At 37.1% G+C, this 19,615-nt stretch overlaps 1 protein-coding gene across 1 annotated transcript in view; it reads right to left on the bottom strand.

The window, feature by feature from the left end:
* DNAH7 (dynein, axonemal, heavy chain 7) overlaps positions 1-19,532 on the bottom strand; it is a gene marked incomplete at its 3' end in the record, with an annotated part of 50,669 nt that extends 31,137 nt beyond the window's left edge. The window contains exons 1-14 of the mRNA XM_010192403.1: positions 19,518-19,532; positions 18,165-18,230; positions 17,589-17,697; positions 17,325-17,478; positions 16,848-16,941; positions 15,411-15,591; positions 14,458-14,533; positions 12,483-12,608; positions 10,861-10,980; positions 9,240-9,423; positions 7,595-7,774; positions 6,043-6,318; positions 4,967-5,094; positions 4,706-4,784 (exon numbers count right to left, since the gene is read on the bottom strand). Coding sequence (XP_010190705.1) covers positions 4,706-4,784; positions 4,967-5,094; positions 6,043-6,318; positions 7,595-7,774; positions 9,240-9,423; positions 10,861-10,980; positions 12,483-12,608; positions 14,458-14,533; positions 15,411-15,591; positions 16,848-16,941; positions 17,325-17,478; positions 17,589-17,697; positions 18,165-18,230; positions 19,518-19,532 — 1,788 coding nt within the window. The remainder of the gene's footprint in view (positions 1-4,705; positions 4,785-4,966; positions 5,095-6,042; positions 6,319-7,594; positions 7,775-9,239; positions 9,424-10,860; positions 10,981-12,482; positions 12,609-14,457; positions 14,534-15,410; positions 15,592-16,847; positions 16,942-17,324; positions 17,479-17,588; positions 17,698-18,164; positions 18,231-19,517) is intronic.
* Between the last annotated feature and the right edge of the window lie 83 nt (positions 19,533-19,615).

Below are 19,615 nucleotides of genomic sequence, written 5' to 3'. Positions count from 1 at the left end.
CTTCCCTGGATGTCACTCAGTTGTTCTTGCAAACTAACTGGTAGGTCTTGCATTTGTGCATCTTTAACAATTGCGTTCAACACTCACTGAAATATTTTGTAAGATTTTTAAATTCCATTTCCAAGTTTTTAAAGTATATAAATACATGAGCTTTTATAGGAGGGCACATAGTTTTCAGCATCGAAATCATGTAACAATGGAAACATTTCCAAACATCCATTTTCAAAATGCACTCTCCATAGCATGATTTTCTTCTGAAAAGCAGTTAATATCTCACTCATTCTTAAAAATATCAACTTTACCTTGAAGGATAAGATTAAGTGTCATAATTTTACCAAAAAATATCCGCTTAGTAGCATACTACTGACAGTCACTTGTCATCAAAGAAAAGCTCAGCAAAATTAGGAACGCTTGTCTTTTTGTTAAAGAAAAATGCATAACATCCTTAAGTTCAACAACATTTTTAAAGGAATTTGCCACAAGACAGCCAGCAAACTGCACGGTAGAAAAGCTTTTCATGGTCATACCCCATCTCAATTCAAACTATTACGAAGATTCTACTTTTTAAAGATCTTGTTTAATAAAATTACTGACGTTGCTGACATCCTGTAGAACTTTATGTACTTCTGGCTCCAATGTCTTTGCTGCCATAACACGTTTATGAATGATGCAATGAATGAATTCCACATTTGGTGCTATCTCTGTAACCTCACCCCAGAATCCCTTTTTTCATTCTGGTCAAAGAAGCCACTCCATCAGTGGTTACACTTGAGCAGTTTTTCCATAAAGCATTTTTTTTATTAAAGAAGTCATTTACTGTTAAAAACATTTTTTTCTCCAATATATCTTTCCTTTAGTGGCTCAGAAAAAGGTAGTTCTTAACGTATTCCACTACTGAAACAGAATTTAGCAAATACCAAAACTGAGATATGTTAAACATCTGTACTTTGATCCAGTTGTACACTAAATCTCCCACACTGCATAATTTGTTCTAATACTTGTTTCTACAAATCTTCAGCAATGCTTTCCACACATCTTCCAACAGTACTTGCTGACAAGGAAATGCATTTTACTTTGTCACCATATTGTTTTTCATGTATCATTTCAGCCATTTTTTGCCACAGTAGGAAGAACAAGTGTTGCCCCAATGGTATGTGGCTTTTTCTCTTTCACTGTTTGAATAAGAACAGGCTCCTGAGTCTTCTGAGCATGGATCATTACATTTTGTATTGTACTGGAGTGAATATCACATGACTTAAAACTTCACTGAAATACCCTGTAGAGTTTTCTCTTCATGATCTGGATACTTAGTTTTTACGTCTTGCTAAGTGTGATGGTTTCCTACTATCATTAATATCTCAAGGCACGACAGACATTTCAAGCAACATTCATCATTAATGATAATGGATGCAAATTTATATTTCTAATAATCTTCCTGATAGTTTTTTAATTTTTTTGGCCAACTTGTCAAACCTGATTAGACCATCATTCTTTTTATCTCATAACGTGGACAATGAAGAGCTTGTACCAGCAGTAGAAGTGTCAGCTTTGACATTTTCTTGTTGATCACTTGTGCTCAAATTATTAGCATTCTCTTAAATCTGCAGTTTCTTTGACGGAATCGTTTTAAGACACTTACCCATTTTGTGAGAGTTAGGGTAGTTAAAACTAGGTAACATAATCCAGAAAAGTATTTAACAAGACACACAAACTGCAACACATAGTAATATGCTGAAAGCAAGTGAACAAGTGAGGGTGCAACTGTGAATCCCCCCACATTGTGTAACACCTACTCTTTCCTCAGGACACCTCACATATGTATGTGATGCAGGACCCTCTGCCATACAGACTGAGTGAGGCCACCAGTGCTAATCTTTATATTATATAATGATAAAGCTTAATTTCTTTCTCACTTTTTTAAGATAAAAAATAAATAGAAGTTCTACTATTTCCTTCACATACTCCAGTGGATCATCTTGTGCACGCCCTGAGCTGCATACTCTGGAGACAGCTGCCTTACAGGGTTTTGGCCCATTCCAATCAGCATTCTCACCAGTAATGCCACTGTATAGGGCAAGTAACAGGAGAGACAAAGGACTGTTCCCAGTAGACAATCTGGTTGGAACCATGACATTTTGGTGGTGAAAAGAGTTTAGCTCTATACATAAGAGCCAGGCTATGACATTTAGCCTCATGGCAGAAGAAGATCTGCTCTCTTTTATTTTGCAATACAGATATGTTGGAGGTTTCATGAATGAAAATAGATATGATTATATAGAATTGTATAATTTAGAATCACCACCTTAAGAATTCTGTAATTTAGAAAGACTACCTTAAGATGACATAGGGATAAAGAATGAGGAAGTACGGTGATGCGGCAAGAGAACGTCCCGGAAGTAAACCAACCAGAAGCGGAAGTGGGCAGTGACATGTGTGTAAGATAGTAACCAATCACATATTAGCTTAGACAATATGGACACATATATGTAACCAATAGAAATGCTTATGTAGGATGACTAAGGGATGTTGGACTATAAAAGCGCAGTTTCCGATAAAATAAAAGTCTTCGATTTATAACTCTCAAAGAGTCGCCTTGGAGTCCTGTGGTTGTCTTGCACAGATGGAACAGCAGTGACTTTAACAAGGCCAGAATCATACCTGTAAAGGGGGCAACTTTCCTGCACGGTTAAACAGGGAACTGCTGGGCAAACTCAAGTGGGAGAGTCTATAGATCATGGAAGAAGGGGATGGACACTTGGGAGGAATATAGGACTGTTGTCAGAGGATGAAGGTAGGCAACCATAAAAGCTAAGGCTTCCTTGGAATTAAACCTTCCAAGAGAAGTCAAGGACAACAGAAAGGGCTTCTTCAAATATACTGCAGGCAAAATTAATGCTAGAGGCAATGTAGGCCCACAGCTGAATGAGGTAGGTGCCCTGGTGACAGGATACTAAGAAGGAGGAGTTACTGAATGCCTTCTTTGCCTCTGTCTAAACTGCTGGAGACTGTCCTCAGGAGCCCCAGATCCTTGAGGCCCCAGAGGAAGTCAGGATAAAGGAGGAGTTTGGCTTGGTTGATAAAGACTGGGTTAGCAATCAATTAAGCAATTTGTACATCCATAAACCCATGGGCTCTGCTGGGATGCACCTGCGGGTGCTGAGGGAGCTGGTGGAAGTCATTGCTAGGCCACTCTCCATCATCTTTGGTGAGTCGTGGGGAACAGAAAAGGTGCCTATGGAATGGAAGAAAGCAAATGTCACTCTAGTCTTCAAAAAGAGCAAGAAGGAGGACTGGGGTAATTACAGACCAGTCAGCCTCACCTCAACCCTGTCTGTAGGCATATCAAGGATAAGAGGGACATTAAGAGCAGTCAGCATGGTTTTACCAAGGGCAAGCCACGCTTGACCAACCTGATAGCCTTGTATGAGGACATAACCAGATTAATAGATGATGGTAGGGCAGTGGATGTGGTTTTCCTTTATTTCTGTAAAGCATTTAACACCGTCTCCCACAGCATCCTCACAACTAAACTGAGAAAGTGTGGTCTGGATGATTGGGTAGTGAGGTGAATTGTGAACTGTTTGAAGGGAAGAAGTCAGAGAGTTGTGGTCAATGGGACAGAGTCTAGTTGGAGGCCTGTATCTAGTGGAGTCTCTCAGGGGTTGGTACTGGGACCAGTACTATTCAGTATATTCATCAACGACACGGACGAGGGAACAGAGTGCACTGTCAGCAAGTTTGCTGACAACATAAAACTGGAAGGAGTGGCTGGCACTCCAGAAGGATGTGCTGCCATTCAGCAAGACTTGGACAGGCTGGAGAGTTGGGCAGGGAAAATCTAATGAAATACAACAAGGGGAAGTGTAGAGTCTTGCATCTGCGAAGGAACAACCCCATGTATCAGTATAGGCTTGGGAACAGAGCTGTTAGGGAGCAGCACAGGGGAAAGGACCTGGGGGTGTTGGTGGACAGCAGGATGACCATGAGCCAACAATGTGCCGTTGTGACCGAAAAGGTCAATGGCATCCTGAGGTGTATCAGAAGGGGTGTTGTTAGTAGGTCAGAGAGGTTCTCCTCCTCCTCTACTCTGCCCTGGTGAGACCGCATTTGGAATACTGTGTCCAGTTCTGGGCCCCTCAGTTCAAGAAGGACAGGGAACTGCTTGAAAGAGTCCAGCACAGAGCCACAAAGATGATTGAGGGAGTGCAGCATCTCCCTTATGAGGAGCGGCTGAGGGAGCTGGGTCTCTTTAGCTTGGAGAAGAGGAGACTGAGGGGTGACCTCATTCATGTTTATGAATTTGTAAAGGGCGAATGTCAGGAGGAAGGAGCCAGGCTCTTCTCTCTGATGTCCAATGATAGGACAAAGGAAAATGGGTGCAAGCTGCATCATAGGAGGCTCCATGTGAACAGAGGAAAAACTTTTTCACTGTTTGAAAAAGTGACAAAGCACTGGACCAGGCTGCCCAGAGAGGTTGTGGAGTCTCCTTCTCTGGAGACATTCAAAACCCGCCTGGACGCGTTCCTGTGTGACCTGGTCTAGGTGATCCTGCTGTGGCAGAGGGGTTGGACTGGATGATCTTTTGAGGTCCCTTCCAACTCCTAGCATTCTGTGATTCTGTGAACTTGCATGTTCTACCGCTTAAGCCAGAGCAATAGCATTGCTAGCTACTTCTTGCTTGGACTTGGAAAAAAGAAGACAGTACCTTAAGTTCCATTAGTTCCTGTGTATTAGATGGAGTAGTAAGGGCTTTTTCTGATATCCTCTCAAACTCATCATACAGTCTGAAAATAACATAAAATAAACAGTTTGGCACATGTGCTGTGTTTTAATCATCCTTGGGCAAATCACATACATTTAAAACAGAAAAAAAAAGAGATTAACATCTCATTCAAGGATTAAAAAAAAAAAACCCAAACAATAAAGTTACGTAAATTTCAATATATATTTTCAGTTTCAGAGTTACCTCATATTTATGTCTTGACTATCTTTGAACATTTTGGTAATAACTTTTTCACAAATATTATCTGCTCGCTTTGCCAGCGCACTTATTAATTCATCACAGTGCAATTCAAACATTCCTAGACAAAGACACTGCAATGCAAATATAACAGTTGTCAGAACATTGAATAGCTTTTACTTATTTTCTGTCATTGTCTTAAGCAGAATGTCAAGGATCTCACCTAGCAATTCAGTAAAATTATAAAATACTCTTAAAACTTTCATGTGAAGAAAAGAAAGAAAAATCTATGGTTGCTAGAAACCATTCCTCCATATCTGCACATTGAACTTCATATAAATCTTACTTCTATTGCTTTTTACCTTACCGAATAATCTACTCACTCATCAAGGAAAGGTATTTACTGTCTGTAGGAATGAATGTTGTCTGGTGAAATTACAGAGTTTGAGATACATCTAAAATGTGGTAATCTTGCTGTACTGTTAGAGATAGATGGCATTCCCTGTGATTAAATATTCTGCCCCCCAGTGAGGCTCCAAATCCAATACTTTCTTTGACTAGTGGGCAAGTGAGCTTGACTTCCACACACAGAAGCCCTCATGATAGGCCTCCAGAAATGAGGTTTTCACTGAATGCTAGGAGAGAAACAATTTAAGGAAAACCAGTTTAGCTTTTTTATTTCTTTTTTGGAATGGATGGACAAAGGATTCTCACCACAAAATATCCTTACAAGGACCAAAAAAAAAAATTGGTTCATGTTAAGAATCATCTCTCTCTCTGCCTTAGATGCTTGGAAGGAATTTGGAGGTGGCTGCACCCACACTTTCTCTTCCACCTTCATGTCCAAGAGGAACATACTCTGAATGTCTTCAGAAGTCCCAAAACAATTTAGATTCTCAAGTACAGCACATACACCCCAGAAATGGTAACTCTTTACAAGCCCTTTTTCTGAAAAAATTAATTCTATTTCACTTTAATTATCTCACAGCTAGTTATCATCACCTTTGCCTGACAACATTCTTACTAAAAAATCAACATTAAAATTATATCCATATCTCTTTATGATTATTATGATAATGTACCTTCCTAGAAGTATATTTTATTTCCTTAGCAAGTTCATGGTACTTTGTAATTTCCCTTTTCATTACTTCAATGGTATGTTCCTCAGTCAGAAACTGATCAGTATCTTGTTCAGCTTGTTTATTTATCAGGAAGCTGTACTTGTCATACAGCTTGAGATGTTCCACAGGTGCAGCACTTTCTTTGATAATTTCTTCTCTGATCCTTTTCTTATGTTCATCTAAGACCTCATCTAGGATAACAGGCTGCAAGACAGCTGATGAGGACTCGCATTTTGGCTTTGGAAAAAACCACACAAGAAACCAAACACATTTTCAAATTAGTTATATCTGTAGCTCAGTTATGTCATAGAAGATAAACAGGATAGAAAAATCAACTAAATGTTATTTTAAAATCTTTCTAATTGAAGACTGATTACAAGCCTAATTTGGTATATACAGCTGTTTACATTCTACACAATTTTTTTTAATCCTGGCTTAATGGATGTTTGCCTTCAACAAGTAAGAAATCAGAGCTGCTTCATTCAGCAACTCAGAAGTTCACATACTAGTCCATCCAAAACAATCCTACCAATAATTTTAAATTTAATCTACATGAATTTTATTTTTCCTGAACCACAGGCAAAACTTCACTTTTGCTATCAGCTGATGAATCTGTAACATTAGAAATAAGGAAAATACTTTCCTGCAACCCCCCAAAAGATCTAAAGCCTTCCTCTTGTGCATTTAGACATGCTTGAGATGCTTCTTTTGTCTTTTCACATCTTACTCATTAGTGCTTTTAGAAAGCATAGCAAACTACTCAGTTTCTGCTTGGTGATGTGTTTAGGCATATTAACAAAAAAAGTCGAGGGTTGGTATCTTTATTTAAAATTCAGGTTGGTGCTAAACAGAAAGGACAACAGAATGTCCAACTTATATTCCTTCAGGAAAAAAAAATGTTCACCCCTCACAGCTGATAAGTTATCAAGAGGCATCACAGGGCATTACTTTCACTCTCCCCATATTAAAAACTAAGACTGCTACACTGAAAGTAACACGCAATTCTAAACCAAGTAGGTAACCTTCTGAAAAAAAAAATTGATAACATGTTTTTAACTTGGATTGTTTCCTCTTTGACCTAACATTTTAAACTGATTGAATGCATAAAACAACTACAATATGAATTGCTTAAAAATCACGGTTTAGGTTTTTTTTAAAGCATCATCTACTCAAAAGGTTCTATATTTAAAAAGACAGTACCCTTTACAGTATCAAAATAGAAGGTATTTTCCAGAATATTGCAGAAATGTGTTTAAAAAGTAAATGCATCAGTTTTGTTTGCACCAGAATTGTAATAGCAGAAAACAGCTCATAGCAGAAACCAGTCAATTCTTGGCTTTTTATTTGCTCAGAGAACAGTGATTGGGCCTTTTATTAATAAAATTAAGATGATTTCCAAGTGTTCCAAATATCCTGAGTTCTGACAATAGGCCTACTCATTAAAATACCTAGGAACTAAAAGTATCAACAATGTAATGATAAAATAAAACCCATGAGCATTAACATTTCTTACCCACTTATAAAATAATTTGGTCTCTACCCTTGGTATATCACTGACAGCTTGAATCATAAGAGTGAAAACATTCAGTAATGTATCCTTGCAGTCATTAAAGTCAGGTTCAAATTTAATACAATCATTCTGAAGGACTGGCCTCATGATTAAACTGGGGCGTCTGTAGGCTTGGGCTGATTTCTAACACACGTATACACACACACAAAAAAAAAAGAGAAAAAAAGAGAGAAAATAAAACATTAGTTAACCTAACCCATGCAGGAAAAGTCAAGAGATCATTAAGAATTACTCCAGCATATGCATTTTAAATTGCCAGGACTTTAATTGCAAATGATATGCCATGATCCTACAAAAATACTTGTGCAAGTAGGAAGTACATCTCCCATAAAATTCACAAACTGGTGTTCCTTAATATTAAATACAATGTTATTTTTAGTAGGGATCCCCTATACACCAGCCAACAACTTTTATAAAGTTTAGATCTTTGCAGAGACTGAGATAGAGTAGCTTTGTAGCAGCAGTCTCGTATGTTTAGCAATATATGAATTATTATGCACATAGTAGTACATGTATTCATAACCCGGGGCCATCATTATGAATCTACTAACCTTAAAAAAAATGTTAGATCTAATTTATTTCTAAACAAGAATCTGATCTTCAAAAACTAATCTGAGTATTATGAGGGTTATATTTGCAGCATGGACTCCAATGTATTACAGTATAGGAATTTGTATATGCTTTTGTCCTTGGTGGCATAATTTGATTTTTCATTATATCTTTAATCTCAGTCTGACATCTCTTAAGTTTCCCGTATCTTCTAACATATTCTAACTATACTAAAATTTAACTAGGAAACACGAGGAAGCATTTTGTCACTACTGGGCAGCATAGGATCACCATTAGGAAGGACAAGATTAGAAAATACATAGCTGTTACTAAAAATGACAGAAAATAATACTGCAGACATCAAAGCTCACTTAACTCAGAAGTATATCAAGCAATAACAGGGGAGTGGAAAATATATGCTCTGCTTCCACAACATGATCCTGACTTCCTTACATTCTCTGCACATTTTTTCATCAATATTATCTGAAGACAGCACTCTGTGGATATTTGATGGCAAGGATTTATTAACAAAAAGCTGAACAAAGATCCAGTTGTGCTCCAAAACATCAAATATCAAAGAGAAATATTTACCTCTACAATTATGTGAGTACAAAAGAGAAACTCCTCCTTTCTTTCCTTTTCCCCCCAAAAACTATTCTGCCAAAGCATGTAGTAGACACCTACTAATAGAAGAGAGAAGGGTTCTTCACAGGTAAGTATTACAGAGAGAGAGGACTAATGCAAGATGCAAATGGCCTTATATTAACGAATTTCTACTGTGTGCCTAACTGACTGCAGTGTGGTCTTGAGAATATATCAGATTTAAACCATGTTGATACTTTGCTTCTTACATGAACAAAAAAAAGTTATTTTAACTGTACTTAATAATGCATTCCTAAGTATTATTCCTTTTTTCCAGAAAGTACGTGCCACCAGAGTCTACAGTTTTTCTATTTTTTTTCAAAAGAAGCAAAATAAAAAGAAAAACTGTATGTGTGTGGATAAACAATGTTCCTAGTGTGTGTATGAGACTACTTACTGCAGATTGAACTATTAAATCCGTAAAGTCTTGAATTGAATGTAACAGTAAATGCTGCAGCTGACGAGTCATTAATGTGGCAGCACAACCGAAGAAAGACTCTAATTTAGTGATGCTGGCATTGCTGGGCACTTGTTTTTGTTGATTACCTTGGTAATAGATTTTCTGCACTTCTGGAAGCCACCTTAAAAGAATACAACCTTTTTAAGTTATTCAAGTGATTAGCATTCATAAACCTGTGGTTTTAAGTTAATTGCCATAAATGTCTATTCTTTCTTTCTTTTAAAATATCTCAGACTCAATCCACAAACATCATGATATCCAAAGACTTTACTTTTGAAAGTCTTAGTCATAATCTCTAAAGTCAATGGATCTCACTAATACAATATTTTTCAGATGATGCTGTTCTCAGAAACAGCAACAAAACCGAGAATATACAAACTGAAATTCCAAAGTCATCAACAGATGTTCTACAGAGATACTGTTACTGATGTGATACTAGGTTAATCTTACTATGAGATACTTCCTTTGTGTGAAATAGGGATGGGGGAAGTCTTATTATATGATAATTTATATCACCGTTTATATTATAAAATATCATAAATTATTGATACTAGAAACATTGTATTTTCTCACCCAGCACAAAGGAGTCCACAAAACAAAAGCTTTTGTAATAAGAAACAAAACCAAATATACTGTTAATATCCCTCTAAGAAGTGAGTAAAATACGTCACACCAAAATTCAGAATAAGAAAACTGCACAAATCATAGTAACATACTCAATATTTAATAATTAAATAATATTAATTAAATATTTTAACATCTTTATCAATGATCTGGATGAGGGGATTGAGTGCTCCCTCAGCAAGTTTGCAGATGACACTGAGTTGGGAGGGAGTGTTGATCTGCCTGAGGGTAGGAAGGCTCTGCAGAGGGACCTGGATAGGCTGAATCAATGGGCTGAGGCCAACTGGATGAGCTTCAACAAGGCCAAGTGCCGGGTCCTACACTTCGGTCACAACAACCTCATGCGATGCTACAGGCTTTGGGATGAGTGGCTGGAGCTGCCAGGCAGAAAAGGACCTGGGGGTGTTGGTGGACAGCAGGATGACCATGAGTCTGCAATGTGCCCTTGTGGCCAAGAAGGCCAATGGCATCCTGGGGTGTATCAGAAGGGGGGTGGTTAGCGGGTCAAGAGAGGTTCTCCTTCCCCTCTACTCTGCCCTGGTGAGACCACATTTGGTTCCTGTGTGACCTACTCTAGGTGATCCTGCTCTGGCAGGGGGGTTGGACTAGATCATACTTCGAGGTTCTTTCCAAGTCCTAGCATTCTGTGATTCTGTGATTTACATAGCAGTTTCTGTTCATAGGCCTCGAAGCATTTTACAACACTGCATCTCCTTCATTACTATGTATTAATAAAATGGGTGTTGAAGTTTAGGGCTGGGCTGGCCACTATATGATGGGCAGACACTCTCTGTTAACCCCTCTGTACTCCCCAGAAGGGGAAGAGAAAGATGTCATTCCTTTTCTCTCCAAAAAGTTCAGAGTTTCAAAAACAGCTGAAGAAAAGTTAGAGATTTCTCTGTAACTTAAAAAATAAGGATACACTGGATCATACTTCTTAGACAGAATTGCTTTGGATTTTTCAATTTCCTTCATAACTTTATTCTGGAAAAATGAGAGTTCCTCAGCTTCTTTCTTATTGTGAAATATTTCTGTATCAACAAGGCGTAAATTTCTGAAACAGAATATAACAAATATTTTAGGAGCATATTCACTGTGCCTTGCTTTTATTCTTTTATTTCCATAGATTTTTTTTGTATTCCACATTTCAAACATAAAAGGTTTTTAAAAATATTTTAAACACTTCAAAATAATGTTATTTTCAGAAATTAGCTTCTGTTGTTTCAGAACAACCAAATATAAGCACTGAAGTAGTAATTATCAAAGTTGAGCATGTTAATAACTATTTTCAGAATCAGAATTTGTGCATATGTTATGTATTATGTAGAGGATCAAACATTAAAAATTCTGAATGTGTTAAATACCATTTCTTTCTAGGACTGAATTGTTTTATAATATTTGTAAAAATGTAAAAATAAATCAATAACCACCTAGCTAGCTTCAAAATAATTTTCAGCTTTTATATATTTAAAAGATATTGTCTGGATCAAGGATCCTACTTAGCAGTTATTACAAAAACTGAAACAAACAAACAAACAAGCAAACAAACAAAAAAACCCCACCAACCAACCAAACCCACTCCGTGCAACTAGTTACAGCACCCGGCCTGGATAGGTCAGCTCATTCTCTATACCACCAGTCTAGAAATAAGCAAGCAGTTTAGTCTACTCTGGGAAGCAGAAAATACTTGTCCATCTAATTCTTTTTTCCCTTCTTAATCAGAGAAGAAGAAAAAACGTAAGTGCCCTGCTAGGCAAGACAGCAACCCTTCTCTTCTTGAATATCCCTGACCTGAGAAAGACCAAAAAAAGGTGTCAAAATTAAGGGACTATACTAAAAGCATGAAAAATTATTTAAAATTTGGAAGTTATATCCAAAAATAAATTCTTTTATCAAACATGTCAGGAAGTTTGCCAGAGTCCGTAAGGTAACAAAGAGAAAATAGGAAGAAAACAAAACAAAACAAAAAAAAACCACAAAAAAGAAAATCAAACTACAAAGGAGGGTTCAGAGAATATAAGACCAGCTCTATTCTGGAGCCTTTTTGCACAAGGAACATGATGTCCCAAATCTAAGTGTCAGTGGAACAGGCTGTAGAAAAAGCAAAACAAAAACCCAAAACTACAAATTGCCAGGTTTGGACGGCATTTCAACCAATCTCTAAAGAAAATCAAGTACAAAACACCTAAACTATTAAACCTCCCTGTGTAGCTTCTTGCTTAAAACTGCCTAGATACGAAAGGAAACAAAGATGGCAGAGTGTTCCATATGATTTTTGGGGAAGTACAGATAAAAAAGCTTGATCTCTCTGGAGGAAAAGTTGGCAGAAAGTCTTCAAAGTGTAACATTAGAAGTAACACAGACAAACACATTTGGGATATTAGCTTTTGAACACAGCCATGATACCCAGGATCAGTGTTCAGATGCATATATTGTAGCAGTCCTAAATTCAATAGGGCAACTTAGAAATCTTAAGATGTCACCATCCATTATTTCCCCACACAGATTCTGAAATCATTGAGCAGCTGAAACCCAAGACTTACAGGTAACACTTACTTAAATGAGGTCTCCCATAAATTCAGAACCGCAAGCATTGTAGGATTTACTGCATGTAAATTTTCTTTCAGGTAACAGCGTGCTGACAAGAAAGACTTTCTCCAAGGTTTTGGCACTACTTCTCGTCTAAAAAAACCAACGACAAAACCCACAAGAACCAGTGGGATGAATGTAGCTGTGCCGAGAACCAAAATAATTTTGCATTTGCTTTAAGACAATTGTTTGCATCCCAGAAAGCACAGAATTCAGGAGATAAATCTAGTTTTCTGCTCATTATTCAGACATTTAAAGTCTCCAAATATTGACCACTGTATAAAAGGAATACTATGAGAAAGACATTGGCCAAATCCCAAGAGATTCATAACGTCTTCATGTTCCCTTATATCTAGTATGTAATAAAATCATTATACTTATATAGTCAATTAATATGCAATTTTCTACAATACACAGTATCTATGTTTATGCTCGTCACATCACATCTGTAAAAATTCATAAATTTAGAGCCTTTTCATAAACTCAGTTGGTCTGAAAAGCAAAATAGTCCTGACAAATTAGTTATGTATTTGTAATACTTTTGTTCTCATTTTCATAATGAATTCCTATAAAAAAAAAGTCTGATATAAAACTTTCACCCATTTCTACATGAGTCTGTATTCTACTGGAGATAGAAAAAGTAGCTACAGAAAGTTAGTTTAAAAGCTCCAAGTTTTTCCACATGTATCATGTATGTTTTTTAGAAGAAAGTTTCATATTTCAAATACTGTTAATGGAACAAAACTGTTTTAACAATGATTTTGTACTTTCGTATTTGCAGGTAAGTGTGTGTGTGACATAAGTTTATATACAAATTACTGTATATAATGTCCTACACAGTTCCTAGAAGATACGGAAGATCTACAAAGATCGACAGCAGATTTAGGATGGCCTCTTACCCAGGGGATACAATAACAAAAAATTCATCACAAATTATCTTTTCAAGAAGCAAATTGCTTAAGTAATATCTGTCACAGCCACCCCTTCTATTATATTCTAATGCTTACCATATATTTAAAAGCATCTATCTCAAATCACAGGCCACAGATCAGTTAGAACAAAACCTTTTGCATTGTTTAGATCACTCAGTAATGCTAGCCCCAGTGCAGAGTCTGTGGAATATCAGTGGAAGTGTTCTGTTTCTGCAGCATTTGTAAGATCTAATTCATTTACAAGGCAAATTTACTTTAGAGTTTTTAGCTATAACTGTGACAGCGGGTCCCCTTTGCTTTCACATCTCAGCAAGAATTAAAGTATGTTCTAGGAAAGCTGGTACTAGGTAGGCTGATCCACACTGGACACATGTATGATCCTGGGAGTAGCACTATACCAGCTTTCAGTAGACTGCAGACTTTTAAAGACGTCGCAAGAGCAAACAAAACGAAGATAGTTTATTACTCTAAACAAAGGCCACATCTATCCGCTCCAGTATGGAGGTTGCAACATACTGAAAAATCCAGCCAGAAAAGCTAGGCATCTATTACTGTTTATACTATGTATTGCTGAATTGCTCTGAGGAACAAAACAGGCTGTAGTTATTACATTCTTAAACCTGTAGGTACTGAGCTAAATTGTCATAACCTGTAAATAAGACAGAGTTCCAGTGAAATCTGTGCAGAACGTGACACTGTTCCATTGATTAAAATGCAGTTTACACATAAGCATTTGGCACGCTATATCCCATTTTCAAATGTTGTGGGATTAATCACGACACTTGGCAGTTAAGCACTGCTAAACAAAACTAATTCCAAGCAACCTTTCAAGGTAGACATATATTTTCCAGGGTTTTTAGAAAGATGCTGTATTATTTGAATTTACATAACCAATAACTAAGTCCTATTTACAGCTGACACTGACTACAACTATTAAGACTGTTCCTTACACATGCTATTTTACCCCATAGTTCTCTAGTCAGTGTTTTTCAATAAATGTATTTTCTTACTCTGCACGATGAGGTAGAAGCAGCTTTTTCTTCCCTTCTTCATCTTTTTCCCTGGGGTCCCTTAAAACAAAATCAACTGGAAAAAGTATTAAGAAAACAAAAGAAAAACCAAAATAAGCTCAGCAAAGGAACAGAATCATAGAATCATTTAAGTTGGTAAAGACCCTTAAGATCATCAAGTCCAACCATAAACCTCACATGGCCAAGTCCACCACTAAACCATGTCCCTAAGCACCACATCCACATGTTTTAAATACCTCCAGGGAGGGTGACTCCACCACTTTCCTGGGCAGCTGTTCTAATGCTTCACAACACTTTCAGTGAAAATTTTTTTCCTAATATCCAGTCTAAACCTCCCCTGGGGCAATTTGAAGCCATTTCCTCTTGTCCTATCACCTGCTACTTGGGAGAAGAGACTGACCCCTGCCTTGCTACAACCTCTTTTCAAGTAATTGTAGAGAGCAACAAGGTCAGTCCTCAAACTCCTTTCTCTAGGCTAAACAACCTCAGTTCCCCTAGACACTCCTCATGAGACTTATGCTTTAGACCCTTCATCAGCTTCGTTGCTCTTCTTTGGACACGCTCCAACACCTCAAAGTCTCAACTAAATTGTTGAAATGCACAACTGATCAAGATGAACAGTTTTATCTAGATATACATGGACAGGGATTTAGGAGAAAGCTATGCTACTAAATAGGGATTTGTAAAATTATATATATATTTTTTTTAAGTGTTGAAAGATCAGAAACATTGAGTAACATTAGCTTTGATCATTACAAGGATAAAAAACCTGAGCATTTTTTTTAATAAAATTTGCCTCTAACATCCAGGAGAGCACATTTATATAAGCCTTCCACAGTGGTACCTCTCAGCACCCAACAACAAATTATTCTGAGTATTAGCAACTTCAAAGAAAGTGCAAGTGCAAGAAAGTGCAACTCCTAGAAATCTACCTAAAGCCTTTTTTACATTCAGACGATAGTCGTCTTTGATTTCATCAGTCAGTGAACATATAGTTTCATCAAATACTTTCAGGTGTTGTGGAATTAAACTCAAGATGTGGTTTAGCCATGACTCATCCATTGGGGCCACATTTCCTGTATCAGTTCCATAGCGAATGTAATAGTAGTATTTCTGCAGGATAAAGGAATAAGACGCATCGGTTAAGTTCAGTACTAGATACTTATTGTTACTATAGGTTTAGCCAAAGATACAGGCTCATTTATTAAAAATAAATTTAATTAATACTAAGTACTGATTTTTGTTGTAAATTACATATACATCACTAAGTCCAACAAAAATACCTTCATGAGCCTGCCAAACACTAGTTGGTAAAATAACGACAGAAAGCTGTTGGGTACAGGGAAAGCTGTCGGGAAAGGGTACAGCAGCATAAGCCTCATTACGTTTCTTTGATAAGGGCTAAATCACAGAAATTTCATTGAAGAATGGACATAACTCATAGAAATCTGGGGTTTATTTTAGTTTTGCATTTACAATCCTACAATTCTGGAGAAATAGCTGTCCTTTGCACTGTCCCAGTACCAATTTCTTCCTTAAATAATTTTTCAATATATATTCATCATTCCAGTGCTGCCATTGTCATCCATTAGGTCTGAGGCTGGACCATACATTCAAAAAGCAAGCTATGCATTCTGCAGTTTTGTGCGGATATGCAATGTACAGCTAATGCATTGCTCAGAACATGAATTTATAACCACAAGCGAGCACATCTGCTTGTATGCCAGCATTTAAACAGGCATGTGAAATCTGATTAATGAAACCTCAGAGCATTAAAGGAAACATAGAGGAAGAAACATATCAGCCCAAATTCAAATAAATGCAGAATGGAATACCATGTGGAAGATTATCAATGCCAGGCAGTAATACATGAATATATTTCAATAAATTTATTCCAAAATTAACTGAATCTATTTTAAATATACATAAATCACAAAACTGTGTATACAATTGTGTCACACAATGTATCTTAGATCAGAACCAGAATGAAGAACATCCTAGCACTCAGATGAGGTTAACCCAAAGAGAATTGTCTATGAATTCTATCTGCTCAGACAAAGCAGTGCACCCTCCCTTGCAAGTTATTCTCACCTTCAGCAAGCGTAGAAAAGATACACTTACTTCCTGACCTTGGTTACTCTCCAGCTACTATTCCATTCTGCAACTCTTTGAATCATCCATACATTCCTGATGCTCGATTTTCAACAGTAGCACTATTGTGTGAAACTAACAGTGGAACAATATGTCACTGCCAGTCATCTCCCATTGTCAATCATCTTGTAAATATTTACAAAAAATGACTGATACTGTATTTCATTCAACACTCTAAAATGTGATGAATTAATAATAAAAAATCTACAACAAACTACCGAAATATCTTTTTTTATTGATATAGAAGAATCTTCTCTTGGATGCTGGGTTCCATCAAGGGATGGAAGCTGTCCTTCTGTAAGGTCTTCGTGTCTGAGACAAAAAAAAATAAATACACAGAGTATGCATCACATTCTTTCGTACATTTTACTGGCATAAGTAATGCATAGCCATTCTACATGTCAGTTGTGAACAAACAAAACCTGACAAAACTTTACAGTGAATACAAGACATTCTGATTCAAAAAGAACACAGCAGCGCATCATCAAGTTTGTGTTTTAGCTGCTAAGATGCAGCTTTTAAAACTGGTGATAAAATGCATGCTTATATACATACTTTCAATTTGCAATCATCAAAATTTTAACATAATTTCATTTTTAAATTATTTTAATCATTATTCTAAAATAATTTAATTTTTAATTTTGGTTCATCTACCAAAAAGGAAAAACATATTATTCAAAGATAAGTAAACTCACAATAGAACGTCAACAAGAGCACTTCTTAAACGTTCCTGGGTTTTTTTCAGATTACTGTGGCTCTGCAAAGTAGAAGTTGATGGTCCATCACATGCTTCGCTATCTCTAGAATCTTGTACATTGTGTTTCTTGCATCTTGCCTTCAAATATTCTCCTTACAGAAAATATATTTTGAAATTAAGTTTAAAGAGAAGTTCAAATGTATCACACACATTCAAGTTTCTGAGAGGTTTTCTTTATTACTACTAAAAATCTTAAACTTACCAGAAGAATACTCATTTTTTAAAGTAAACTCATTTAACTTTTCATCTTTCTGTTTTTTGCTCAGATGGAATGAAGAAGCAGTCTCCTGCCACTGTGGCTTAGACCTTGTCTGGAATAAATATTTTATATTTTAATTTTACACTTGTTATAGGTGCTACTAACATACACTTCTTAAATATAATGAATCAAAAGAATAGTAGCCTAACATACACCAGGAATAAGGCAGCATCAAAATCATACAATAAACTACTATTAATATGACTTACATGTTGCCCTCAAATTATAAACAGCAAGACCATTAGAGATAAGCATATTAAACTCACATGTAAATAGTTGTAAGATAGATTTATACCTTACTTATATAGTTTCAAACTTGTTCAACTACTCTGCTTTCAATGTTTTCCAAATACTGAAATATAAACGATGCTCTACATACAGGTATAATACACATACCAAGTGCAGAGAGAGAGAATATACACCACAGCATATATTTGAATGAGAATGATGGTCTTTATGTAACCATGCTGTGACAGGTATTTGGAAAGGAAAGCTTACCAAAAAAGCCAACAAAACTACCTGAGACAACTGTGGTAGTAAGTTCTCTGTTCTCTTCGCCGACTTCCCTTTGCCACTTGGACTGGGCTTTTAAAAAAAAAAATAAAAAAAAAATCAACACAAGACATTTAGATCACTACTAATACTAGACTTCTGGGAATACTTAAACTTGTAATCCAGCTATAATTCCATTTTTATCTTGTATATAATAATGTCTACACACACCGTTTCATATCACTTCCTCTATTCTTTCTAGAGTGTTTCCATGTAGAATTCGCCTTTCTTAAATGTCTCTGAAAAAAACACAGCTCTGAAAAATTCATTTTAGGTTGGGAAGCAATGTTACCTTTTTGCCAAGATGCACATTAAAACATTATGAGATATCATTAAATAATATAAACGAAAAATTAATTTTTATTCCCATTCTTCACTCAACATTTAAAAAAATACAAAATAGTCCTTTTTCTAATCCACCAGCTTTCATTTAAAAGCCTCCCATATACTTTGCTTTTCCAGAACACTGATTTCTCAGCATCAGACATCAAAGTTGTCCATCAAAAAAAAAAAACAAGCCACCAAAACAAACAAGAAAAACACCACAAAAAATCAGCACAAAAAAACCAGTAAACCAATCCACAGGGAGAGGGCTTATAATATAACACTTTTTATCAAACTAAAGATTGAAATTCATTCCTGTGGCTTATAATAGGATACTTTTAGAAGAGAGTTACTCTCTGAAAACACTACAGGAACAGCAGACCAAAAACGGCTGTTTAAATTTGCACTGCTGAAGTAATTAAAGGAAATCAGGGCACCTGCCAGGACGACTACATTGCTTCTAAAAACCCGATTTAAGGAGTTCACAGCACAGACATCAGAGTTTCATTTTTCTGGAAGGCATCAGTTACCATCAGCCTACAACTAATGGGAGAGCATACTAAAGCCTTTCTCTAGAAACACAGCTGTCGCACCAGGTCTCTACTTCAGACTGCAAACATTTAATTGTCAGTGATAGAAAAAGATCATAATTTCAGAAACTTAATTCAAACTTGTTATTTAAAAGAAAAAAAAATAAAACCACATTTCGGATCAGAATGAGCACCTCTCCAGTAGCCAGGTGCACACGAGTGATCTGCTCTCAGTCCCGTGGACCCCACGAGCCGCCTCACTTCTCAGCCAGCCCGCTGCTCCCCGGCTCCCAGCACTACCCCACAGTACCTCACCAAGGCGGCGGCCGTCACGGGCCCCCCAGCTCCCGCTCCCCAGAGCCTGGGCAGACACCGTCGGCTCCAGGCTAAAGGAGGCGGGGCGGGCGGGCAGAGCTCGGCCGCAGGGCTGCCTGGCCCCCGCTGCGGCTCCTTAGCCCCCCAGTACCTGCTCGGTGCCCATGTCTGCCCGGCCGAGTGGGCGCCGTTCTGTTGAGACGACGCCGTTACCTGGCAGCACGAGCGCAGCCGCGGCGGTCATGCGCG

The sequence above is a fragment of the Mesitornis unicolor genome, unplaced genomic scaffold (assembly GCF_000695765.1).
Source record: "Mesitornis unicolor isolate BGI_N332 unplaced genomic scaffold, ASM69576v1 scaffold14349, whole genome shotgun sequence".
In the NCBI taxonomy this organism is placed as follows: Eukaryota; Metazoa; Chordata; class Aves; order Mesitornithiformes; family Mesitornithidae; genus Mesitornis; species Mesitornis unicolor.
The sequence above is the reverse complement of the archived record's forward strand: the minus strand, read 5'-3'. Positions and strand labels throughout refer to the sequence as shown.